This window comes from Labrus mixtus, chromosome 7 (assembly GCF_963584025.1).
Source record: "Labrus mixtus chromosome 7, fLabMix1.1, whole genome shotgun sequence".
In the NCBI taxonomy this organism is placed as follows: domain Eukaryota; kingdom Metazoa; phylum Chordata; class Actinopteri; order Labriformes; family Labridae; genus Labrus; species Labrus mixtus.
Window position 1 is genome coordinate 14,096,732 of NC_083618.1, and position 12,693 is coordinate 14,109,424.

Genomic DNA, 12,693 nt, shown 5'->3' on the forward strand with positions numbered 1-12,693 from the left:
CTTTCCTAACTCGTGTTGTTCATTGTTCCTGGCTACACAGGCTTCAGCCAATCACTGTCAAACCTTATGAACCCTCCGTGCAGACCGAATAATCTCATCAGTCACACAGGCAGAAACACGACACCTTAAGATGGGCTGGAACTTTGTCCTTTTTTTTTTTTTTTTTTTTAGAGGCAGCGTAGTTGGAGAAAACGTCTTTTTTTTTTTTTTTTTTTTTTTTTTTTTAAGTAAAAGCTAGCCAACTTCAATTTCCCTCCCCCCTCTGAGTCTTGGTTTCTCCCTCTGTGTTGCACTCACTCTGTCTTCTCATGAAAGTGATAGATCTGGGGCTTTATGACCTCTTTATAGACACAAAGACTGCATTGAGATCAGGGAGAGAAAAAAGAGAGAGAACCAGCCTTCCACTCATCACAACAACCTTTCTTCAGTCCTGCACTTCCTCTCTTTATCCCAACCCCCTCACCCCTATCTTGCTTTTTCTCCCTTTTTTTTAATTTCATTTGTGCCTCACTAAGCTGTGCCCCCTCCCCCTTTGGTCTTACACTTGTTTAACCAATAATATCACTGGGTGCTTCTAACTACGTATCCACCTGGAGCAATGATTGGCCTGTTAGTTGGCTTTGGACCAATGGCTACGAGGTAAAAAGACACTCAGGCAATTTCTCCCACCCTAACTTGGATAATGTTGGATATGTGTACCATTCACCAACTCTTCTATAAACACGTAGCACACACCCACACACACAATCACACACACCCACACACACCCACACACCCACACACACACACACACACACACACAAACAGCAGTGGTGGAAGCAGCTAAATCAACTCATACGACAGTAACTGACATCAATGAGCAACTGCTGCCTGATTGTTACCACATGGCTTTACCAGCTTTTCTGTGTGTGTGTATGTGTGTGTGTGTGTGTGTGTGTGTGTGTGTGTGTGTGTTCAGTATTCCTCCAGGAATAACATTTCAACATAGCTCAACTGATTCAACAATGCAGAAATGGGAGAGATGGGAATCCCCTTATTTCTGCTAAGGCTGCAACTTGTGGTTCATAACAAAGTTGCTCTCAAATCACTTGTCTTCGGAGTAAACCGGATCTTAAAACTCATATTTGGAGCTTTTCACTTACAACATGTGCTACTTACAATGGGTGAGCAGGCGGTACATTTGTCAAAGGCCAGGCTGGCAGGCAGGACGTTGTCGAACCTTGAAAGAAAACCTCGGATCTGTGGAAGAGAAATCGACATGTCAACAATATGATATTAAACATCACAACTCAAAGGGGGGCATTTCTTTAAAACCATTAATTTATTCATATTGTACATTTGAAATGTGTATGTGCAAAAACTCCCTAAGCATAAAGAGACAAAAGCTGATGAAACAAAATTTAAAAAAAAAGTTCATTTTATTGTTCACCAAACGTGTTTTGGACAGATATGATCCTTATATGGGAAAGAAGCAACCTTGATACCTTTTCAGGTTATCAGGAAGATTAAATCTTCAGTAGTAAAAGTAGTAAACATTAAATCCAATGCTTTAAACTCTGAGAGAAGTTTGGATCTGAGGTTTAAAAGCATGCATATAGCGCCATCTGGTGCCTGAGAGGCTGCAGCCTTTCATATATTTATTTTTCGGTCTCTCCTTTGAAATCCTTCACTCCTATTTATGGCAGCAGTAATTACCACTAATTACCTTGATGACTGTCCAAAGGACGCCTTCCCTCAAACACACAGACACACGCAACAACAAACTCTGTGGCGACACATGTTGAAACCTTCATATTTCCAGTCTATGGTTGAAACGCCACTCATCACTGATATATATTCCATTCATTGTTTCCCTCCTCCTCTCTTATACCCACATCCTCCTGCTTCAAATAAAAGCTCAATCAGTGATGTTTTGTGGTGACGCATGTAGACCAGCAGATGAAATGAATGCCTCACTATAATCATCTGGTAATAAAACAAAAAAAATACATCGAATTTTTGAGAGAAGTGGCTTCATAATGCAGAGAGTGAACAAAAGAGGAAAATAAGAGCTTTCAGTTTTTAACTGGGACGAGTGGCTTCAAACACTATGACATCATCACACACCCTTTCTTTGAAATACTCTCCATTATACCAACTTTCCAACCATCAACACTCACAAAAGTAATGCACCTATTTCCACATTTATTATGAAAGTTTTTTAAACCTGACCAACTTCAGTAGGTTTAACTTCATCTTAAGACTTGAAAAAAATCCTCTTGATGTGAAACCACTTCAATTGACTAGGTAAATTGCACAATTATAAACTGATTATTAATAATGTCCTAGATGGGCTCACGTAGGGTAAACTTGGGATGCTTAGTATAGTTACTTCTGATGGACACCTTACATAGCAGCCTCTACCATCAGGGAGTGAATGGGTAGGTGTGACATGCGGTATGAAAGCTCTTTTTACTTTTCCCCTTTACTCAACATGGGACCGGTTTACATAACTAAATTTATTAAGTCTAACATTTCATTTCTCAGTGAATGCTGTGTGTTAGACTAAGGCTATCAAAATAAGGTTTACATCTCCCACCGTGTGACTAATAATCTCAAATTGTACAGAAGACTGGTTCTTCTCTACCAAGAGTGTTAGCTGCGGGCTCATTACATTCACTCTGTGTGCCTTTTATATCTTTCAAGAGATTTGCCGATAATTCTAATTAAAATGGCCTACTCAAGAGGGAAAAATGGGAATAATAAAAACTGAGAGGGACTGCAGTAATGAGCAGTGCGGTTATGCATGAGAAGAAAACTGTCAGAGAGCCCATGTCCAGGGAATGGATTCATAAATGAAAGAGTGAGTCAGACTGAAGGGTGAGAGTGGGCATGAGACATGGACAGACAAGTAGCTCTATATTAGATGCACATACTTAAAGGGATACTTCACCCATTTGCATTAAGCTTTGTATCATTAGAAACCTGGTAATACTTTTGAATGGTCGTGCATCCTGCCCTCATTTCCCCTGAGATGGGAAATCTTTGTATTTCTGAGTCTGAAAAGGAGCTTCCAGTGACGCAAAAATTTTAATTTTACATAATCGGAAGCTGTTGCGGTTAGCGGGGTGAAACTACAACGCTAGTTCCTCATATTTTCAACCACTGAAGCTACAGACCAATCACAGATCAGTGGGTGGGAACTCACTCCCAGAATCGAAACTTAACATCCGCCATATTGCTTGGAAGCTATGCTAACAGGCTCTATGGAGAAAGCTGATAATGGCGAAAAAATATAAATATAGCGGCTGCTGCCGACGGGCCAGTCTTGTGTTTTGGCCAATGCGGCCGCCGAGACATAAGGCCTGCCTGTCGGCGGTGAGGACGAGGAGCCCGGGCCGACTCGAGCTGGGGCGGACCGGTAGTGTCGGTGCTCTCACTGTTTGCCTATGGACACAGACATAGAGTCTGTTTTCTGCCAGGAATTTCCAAGATGCTAATTCCTTCTGGAAGAAATCTCGGAATCAGTTGAGGAAATGGCCTCATGTGTTGAAGTAAATATGTCTGTAAATGTTTTTATGACTATATTTCTACTGCTATACTGTATATTTTGGAGCAACTGTAAGGATCAAATTTCCCTCTGGGATTAATAAAGTATTTCTGATTCTGATTCTGAAACAGAGGACCTTAGTGGCCTGCGGTGCTGTGCATTCTGGGATTTGGTGTCTTTCATCCACATGAGCCAAAAAGACAATTTCAGCCTTTTCTCTGCCAAGAAGGCACCAACTTGAACATTTATTTCAAATTTCTATTACATATATGACCCAATGTCAATACAGATTAATGTTTCAATGGGTGAAGTATCCCTTTAATATAGAGGGCATATTATGGAAATGAGTCAAGCATTTTGCTGTCTTTGCTCCTATACCAATCTCCAGATATGGAATAATTAAATAAACCTACCAAGGTCAAGAAAGTCAAATTAGTTGCCATCTTTATGGTCAATAATGCATTACAGCTTCACATCTGTCCATCCTGGAAGACGGTTCCCTCATCTGTTGCTCTTCCTGAGACTTATTCCATTTTTTTCTGCTAAAATAGTAATTTCAGGTTGGATTTCAAGTCCTTCTTTATTGGAAACATTTTGTTGTTTGTCTACATACTGTAAATAAAACTGACCTGACCTGTGTTAGGGATGAGTATACTGTTTTATCAGGTGTCTTATTATGTTACATAAAAGATTGGTTTCCTTTTATATTACATATGTGTTGGATTTCAAGGTTCAAGGTTTGTCATTACCCAAGGGTAAATCTGTTCAGCAAAGTTGTTGAAACAGATACCATCAAGTCAAAAACAGTAGCTACAAACAGAACTTCTTAGAAGGTCATGGGTCAAGTGCTTCTACACACACTAACCAACTCATACTGTAAAGTTGAAGAAGCATGTATGGGTGATGGGCATCATCTTGTGCCAGCTTTAATGTAACAGTTCAAGGGCCGCAGGAACAAAATTGTTTCTGTATTATTTTGTCCTCGAGTTACATCCTCAGAGATTTGCGTCTGAGAGTTCAGAAACAAAATGCCAAAAACATGCACACAGCATTTCTATGGATTTTAAATATGAAGCTATGTGAGTTTAAGTGATGAAGCAAGTTTCACATGTCAAGATAACACAACATATTCAAATTGGTTGGTTACAGCACTTGAAAATGTGGAGTCATATTTATTGGAACTTATTCTAGCACTTGTAAATATATCAGACATCATGATGTTTACAGAAACCACCACAGGTTGTCACTGTAGCACCACAGAAAAGATACAAGTAGCTTCAAACTACTCAACTGAAGTTTGTGGCTTTTGCAGTCCATTGGTGGAGGAACATGTTTTCCAGCATAATCCACACACAAACACAGACATGCAAACGTACACAATAAACACCCTCATATGCATATTAATCATTCTGTATTTCTTTCTCACAGGTCATAATTATCTTCACCCTCTTTCTCAACCCAAACACATACATTATGTACGCACACGCACACACACAGCCTTATTTGCATTCCCACTTTCCTCCAGATTATTTAGAAGAAATACCACGAGCAGTAGAGGTGTCAAGCAAGTGGCAGAAATTCAAATTCTCAGGATGATGAATAGTGATGATGATGCAAATGGAGGTGGTGAGATTTTTGAGTGTGTGGCAACATTCAGGGAATAAAAGGGCACAGCTTGTCTATAGATCATCTGGTCCTCCCAGTCCAGACTATATCATTATCAGTCCAATGCTCAATCATCTTACAATGCTTTGATTAAGGGCTGCCCTTCCGGACGTGGTTAATTTACAACATTCGTATAAATTCATACAGATGGTTTTCCTCTCTGTGTTTCTAGCCTGATCACTGCAAATTGAGAGTTGTTACTTGAAGTGTATTTTAGAACTTAAAAAAACAATTAACTACAGGAGGAAGACATCCCCTTTTTATTGGGAATATAAAAAATAAATTGAGCTTTAAAAGTGCACCTACGTTTCTCAATATATTGCCATCCCTATGTCTATTGAAGACACAAACACCCAGACAAGCCCTATTACACACATAAAGCACACACACAAATGAACTTTACCTTTATTTAGAAAGTTTCTTCAGAAGAGCTATACAGCCACCTCACCAATTATTATTTTTATGTAAAGAGTTCTGAGTTTGTCTTAGAAAAAAATCACTCACTCAGAGCACTTCAAATCCAGTTATGATGTCATGGTGAGCCACAAGGCTTTGTCCTCAGCCCATGTCTACTTTTGGGAATCCTTATATGTAGAAGAGTGATGCAGATACCTATCTTAAGCGGGGTACACACTATGATAATTGGGAGAATTTTGGGCCTGATTCGGGAGAATTTTGGGCCTGATTCCCGACTATCTGATGATTCCAAAGATTATTTTGCCAGATTCTACTGTAGTGTGAAGTGTGCTTAGAGGGATTTTAACCCCCCTGATTTTCAGTGGAAGGCGATCGGAGCAGCCCCGATCAGAAATCCTGTTGAGGACGGTGTTCTCTTTATACCAAGCACATGGAACAGGGAAGCAAACTGATTGAAGCCGGAAGCACAACAAACATTACCATTAGGGGTGTGCACGTGTACACGTGTAACCGGTCAGTAAATCATAACCGTTTAGGAAAAATCAGTAAACGAAAACTGTTTTGTTTTTTTAAATATTTGTTATTTTTGTAATTATTTTAAAATGTTTTAGAGACATGCATTCAATCATCTCTGATCAAAAATAACACATACTATTTATTTAGAGATGAATAAAGCTACAAATGTTCCACTTTGAGAACGTTACTGCGCTCACAAATGCACGTGATAAATGTTGATAACTGACCACCGGGCATTACATCACGTAACAAGTAAGTTTCACTTTTAACTTGCGATGGCAGCCAAGACTACTCAGCGCAGTGCGGCGTGGAGGAGCCGCACTCCTGGGGATTGACTCTGGTTCCGGGCAATTGTTTGGACGTGCCTGTGCGGGTTCTGGCTTTCCATGTCGCCCTTTCGCAGCGGCGGTAACCGGTTGAACGTAAGTTTGTGAGCCTCTCTCTCCCCCTCTTCGGAGGGGGGTATTGAGCCTTTCCCTTACTGCCCTTCCTCCCTATTCCGCTTCGTCCGGGTAGGGGGGATTGCGCAGTCCCGAGGGTCAGGCCCATTCGACTACAACCTCAGATCAGAAGAGACAACCCGCTGAATTTAAGCATATTACTAAGCGGAGGAAAATAAACTAACGCAGAAATCCTTTGTCTCTTGTCCTTTTAAAAAATAGAGATTTCATACTCATCATGGTAGTTGTTTTATCATAGCCCTGTTATAGGCCTAAAAGAAATACATACAGGTATTTGTTTTTACAAATTCTATGGCAAGTTTTCTGTGTTACTTATATAGCCTACTTTATAAAGTATCTGTCCGACAACTTCGAGTGGCGGCAGTGATGCGGAGGAATCTTTCTGAAAAGCGGCCGCACCCTCCATTGGTTGTATAGCGCGATTGCGGTCCACTTTTCTTTTTTTTCTTTTTTCCTTTCTTTTTTTATTAATAATAAGAAAAAAAAACGGTATACACGAAAAGTTTACAATTTTTTGTAACCATCCACACCCCTAATTACCATGGCGACAACAGTAAACACACAGCATAAAGTTAAATGGATGTCATTAATTCAGGACAAACTTATTGATTTGTGGCAACAACATTAGGGTTTTTACAACGTGTCCTGTAAAACACACCACAATCCAACTGACAAGGAAAGAAGTTGACCAAAATGAGTTTAAGATTTTAAAAATATTTTAGTGTGCGCCAGGTCTTACCTAACTGTGATATTTTTAAAAGTTAGATTTAGTCTCTTTATTTAGTATTATATGTCCGGCACACATCTAGGTGACTATTCAAATTATTTTGGAAACTCTGTTTATTATTGTGATCCAAATCAACAAATGAAAAATAAACTGCAGCGATGATTCAGTTACAAAGACACAGCGAGGGAGGTGGACTTCATGACTGGATGCATTCCACACACTACATGATTATGCATAAAAGGACACAACACATTCAAAGCACTTAGGTGTTATTTTGTTCTATTTCTGAGGGAAGCTTGGCAAAGCTGTTAAATCTGTTTGTTTGCAGGCACCAGCGCTGTCATTTCACATAGTTGAGAAGGCCCCGCAGACATCCTGTCTACGTCAGCTTGGATATTCCATCTCATGCCTTTGGTTGAATTGTAAACTAGCTATGAAACTATATTGCAGACCTAAAAAATGTAAACCTTAAAAATGGGTCCAAAGAATGTTACAAATGAGGACATCATATTTTATTTATTTTTTAAGATAACTTGGATATTCAGTCGCATAAATGTGACTATACGGCCATGCTGTGGAGCGTGGCCCAGGCTGAGAAAAATTCGAACTTAGAATATATCTGCATATACACCAAAATGTAAAACAGACTGAAACGCACACATTTGTAGACAATAGACATTAATGACATTGAAACTAGGCCAGCCCAGGACCTTCACACCTGGATTGTTTACCTTCCTAGAAAATCAGCATTTAAACTTACATGTTTTTATTTCAGTCCTATAATCACAAATATGTATATGTTAATTGCTACTGCATTAGAGGGGACTAGCAAATGGCAGGTTATATGGTCGAGCAACACAGAGGGTATACAATATGTGTGTGTGTGTGTGTGTGTGTGTGTGTGTGTGTGTGTGTGTGTGTGTCTGACCTGATGTGGCACCAGACCCAGAGAGGTGGGAGGTTCATTCATTCTGTCATCACTGCTGCTGGCTACTGCATAGCCTCTGAGGATAGAGACAGAGAGGGGGAAAAAAATGATGTACTGGACCCATTTTTGTTTTGCATTTGCATTTTTGTGTGATCATGGCTTGTGTAACATTGGCAGCATTTCCCCTGTGATTTAAACAAAGCATTAAAAGTTGAATTTATATTGAAGTGGAGAGGGAGACATAAATCATGCAATCTCCCTTTGATCTCCCCCAATATTACAGACTTTATGAGAATTTACAGAACAACACATTTAATGCACACTCTAATTGTTCTGTCTTTACACAAATGACGGAAAAATCTTTGAGGAGAACATTTCTCTCAGTTTTTAAAATGTAGTGTTACTTCATTTCAGAACTGTATTTAATGTTGCAGATCATGGTTTTTGAATTGGTAAACTTGTATACTGCGGATTTAGCAAGATGCCATCAGGGAAGTTGTCTTTGACCAAAAGTTTTATTCCATCTTAACAGATGACTTGCCATCTGTGATTCATTTCGTAACCATATATATGCTGATGATTTTACACTATAAATTTTGAAGTACGAGAAAGGAAAAGGACAAAGGACAATGTTTTGTGTCTTATTTGATAAAAGTAGAAAAGTTAGTACTAAACTATTCAAGCCAGGGTTAAAATATTTGACTCTGGAAGGATAACAATGATGAATATATCAAGTCTCACTCTGTGCTTATTGTGAGTCCATAGTTTTTCATATGTATGCTGGCATTGAAAAGGATATAAAGGTAGAGGAAACAGAAGTAAACATTGAAGAAACAAGTGAAAAACAAGGACACAGAGAGGGCAGATGCAAGAGAGAGACAGATCTTGTTGTAATGGAAGGGCTTACACAACCATAGAGGTAAAGAGAGTGCATCTTTTTCTCTTCTTCCTAAGCTTTTTATCCAGGATGGGCAGAGAAGTGCTGCTACGGCTTATACCATCTCAAAACACTCTGAAAGAAAATGGCTGCCTTATCAGACCCAGCAAGCGGCCACTTTAGTTTGACTTTCACCGAACGGGCGCACACAATTGCATTTCTACAAAGACACACAAAGTGCACAAAAACACACACTTAATAGGCAAAAACATCCCCATTAGTGTTTGAGGAGAAGAACACTTTTAAGAGTGAAAATATCAAGCTAGTCCAGCTTGCCAAATGATCGTGAGAGCTGACTGAATCACAGTGTTAAGAGTTTCTGAGGCATATTAATGAGAGAGGGATTATACATTGCAACAAAGCTTCTACAGCGAACACAAAGTTTTGTGCTGAACTAATTTTGGCGAGCTGTGCTCCATCCAAATCAAGGATATGCAGTATGATACATGTGCGGAGCAGGAAGACGTCAGCTGCAGTGCTGTTCATTTAAAAAAGCAAAAGTAAACAAGCAAAGCTTTCTGAAAGCCTAGGAAGCAAAACCTGAAAGGCACAGTCTCCTTTAGTACCAGCATAAAGCTCTGATAAAAGGACTCAGATACCCACGGGTGGTCAGGGCTGCCCATTGAACAGGGTGAGTGTCTGACCCTCAAGAACTTGTAAGAGCTTTTTTCTAAAGAGACTGGTTTGATTTTGGAATCAGCAGGGGAGGAAAGGACCAGAAGAAGAGGAAATATCAAAGGCAGTTTATTTTCTAAGGAGTGGGAATTATTCAGATCTACCTGAGGCAAGATGAGTCAAGAGGCAAACACTTGCGAGGCAATACAGAGAACACAAGCACCTATCATAAGACGAGCCACACTCAGGCTCCACACAAACAATCATTACTGTTGTCACACTATCCTGATAGAGTAAGTTGGTTATTTAAAGGGAAGCACACTCAGCACTTGTTAAAATCTGTGATTTATACTTTAAATGTTTGGCCAGACCAGTATCACCATTTAAAAGGACCACTATGCTTACCCTTCACTGTGCTGCAGAATGGACACCATCATCTCAACAGCCAGGGCTCCAGCTATCATGGCCAGGCCTGGTCTGCTGACTGTGCACTGCTGATCCAGAGTCCGATCTCTGGTTGACTGTTTATGAAAAAACAAACAAAACAACAACAGTGTTAATAAATGTACTGGCATTACATTAACAGCAATGACGTCAATATAAGGCGTTCGAGATTCAGACATCTAAACATGAGACAGTTGTTCTTTTAACAGGGGAAGAAGATGTGATGAAAAGTTTGGGCGATGGAACACTGGTTTCAGCTCAGTTGGTAGAGCAAGTGCACAGAAGCAGCAGGACTTGTTGTTCAGGTCGCAGGAACAAATCATCCTTCACTCCCTACACTTTTCCCATCTCTTTATAGTTGTCAAATAAAGGCAAAAAGCTCAAAAACTAATATCAGGAAAAGTTTGGGCTTTTAACTTGGCAGCAGCCAAAAGTGTTTTTGTCAACAGAATTTTTGTATTTAAATGTTCAACAGATTTACTGTAGTTGCTGGTCTCATGCAAAGAGACTTAGTTGTAACTTGGACTGAGCATTAGCAAAATAGCTAGATCTCGATCGATTCATTAAAATATGGAGAGATTAAGATTTACCTTTATTGATATTGAAATTTCAGTTTTTCAGTTTTTACACTCTGTAAGTCATGCAACACACACATAGGCTGAAGTATATATACACACATGCACACAAACAGGATCCTATGGACATGCACTAATGGAGAGATGTCAGAGTGATGGAGCTGCCCTGAGCTGATGGTGGGGAGGGGCGTCTCCAGGGGAGACCAACTTCCATATTTGGTCCGCACTGGGACTTGAACCGGCGACCCTCCGGTTCCCAACCCAAGTCCCTACAGACTGAGCTACTGCTGCTCTAGTGGTAAGTGTGTGTGCTCTATGTACAGACCTAAAAGCGTCCTCCAAAGTCCTTTGCCATATTTCTCATTCTATCCTATCCCTAAAATGAAGGTATAAAAAAACCCAAAATGAATAAAAATAAATGGATATTTGACCCAGCAATATGATTCATGAATCTAATGAGTTAGGAGGACTCCATACTGTTGTTTGGTGTTTTGTAGTTACTTAGTCATGAACCATTAGTGACACCTTTTGCCATTAAGACCTATGAAGAATGTTGGGTGAAGGAAACGTGTCCAACCTTCCGACTCTTTTGTTGTTTGATCTTAAAGGTTTTCTCCTTTTTCATTTCTATTTGTCGTCAGAGCATTGTGTTACTGTTACTACATTTCCTGAGTATATGTTTGAGTGTTTCCCTCACATCTCCTGGTGCCACGACATCATTGCAGAAGTAGCAGCCCAGTTTGTGCCCTGGGATGTTGGAGAACAGAGAGGATCCTGGGACAGTGGGTGCAGAGCCTGCCGGTGTGGAGGACGAAGAGGACGCAGAAGAACAGGAAGCGGAGGAGTCTGAAACTATCTGACTGACCGGCGGGTTCTTCAGGCCATGGCGCATGACAACAAACGTGTCAAAGCCTAAAGCAGCATTCACCACAAGCTGAAAGAGTGAAAGACAACAATTACAGTCGTGTTATTAAAATATTTTTACAGAGCACAGCACATTTCAACAAAATCTAATGAACTAAATTGCTTTTTCACACACACAAGAAGGGCACAATGTGTTTAATGATTTCACAAAGCTATTACATACATCACTAATAGGCTCTTAACAATTATAAGAGCATCTAGAGTACAGCACAAACATCTCAGCAAAGCAGGCCATTAAGAAAACATCATTAGTGAGCCCCAAAACCCTTAACTGCGGCTAATACAGCAATAAAGGAGTCACATCAGTGTTACTGGAGGCTTACAAGTTCCTGACACAGTGTTCGATAATCTGATGTTGCCTGGCAACAAATACAACTGAAACTGACAAACAGAAGATTTGACAGAAAGGCAAAATGACTTCCAGCTATTACTGTTTCCTGAAGGGGAAGTCAAACGTGTTTCACATTTAAATTTCCAGCTCTCAGAAGGGCATAATCAGGATGAATGAACAAAGACATGTCTTCTGCCAAAAGTCTGTTAGTGCTGTGAATAATGTGCAGAATTGTTCTGCTTAAAGTGTACATTTGTTGCAACATTAGACAAGGACAAAGCTAAATTGTGTTTGAAATGTCTACCATTTAAATAAGCAGCAGGATATGACAAACAAACAACAGAAGTGCCTTGAATAAAGACTATCCTCACATTAATATTATTTAAATGTGGATAAAACATTTCAACCATAAACTGATATGTAAACATATTACAAATTACTATCATATGGTACATGTTTCACACAACAAACATTTTCATCAACTTTTCTCATCATTTTTTCTCTCAAGGTCACAAGTACTGCCTTAAAACATTGATTTGGCTTTTGGTATAGTGTTAAAAAATTACCGATTTTAAGTATCCAGCAAACAAAGAAAAATGAATAATAATTAATAACAATAATTAA

General features: G+C 39.6%; 1 protein-coding gene across 1 annotated transcript in view; it reads right to left on the reverse strand.

Annotated features, from left to right (window-relative positions):
* Window positions 1–12,693, reverse strand: part of atg7 (ATG7 autophagy related 7 homolog (S. cerevisiae)) — a 62,961-nt gene that overhangs the window by 30,283 nt on the left and 19,985 nt on the right. The window contains exons 14-17 of the mRNA XM_061043157.1: window positions 11,512–11,748; window positions 10,201–10,316; window positions 8,244–8,319; window positions 1,159–1,239 (exon numbers count right to left, since the gene is read on the reverse strand). Of these exons, the coding sequence (XP_060899140.1) occupies window positions 1,159–1,239; window positions 8,244–8,319; window positions 10,201–10,316; window positions 11,512–11,748 (510 nt within the window). The remainder of the gene's footprint in view (window positions 1–1,158; window positions 1,240–8,243; window positions 8,320–10,200; window positions 10,317–11,511; window positions 11,749–12,693) is intronic.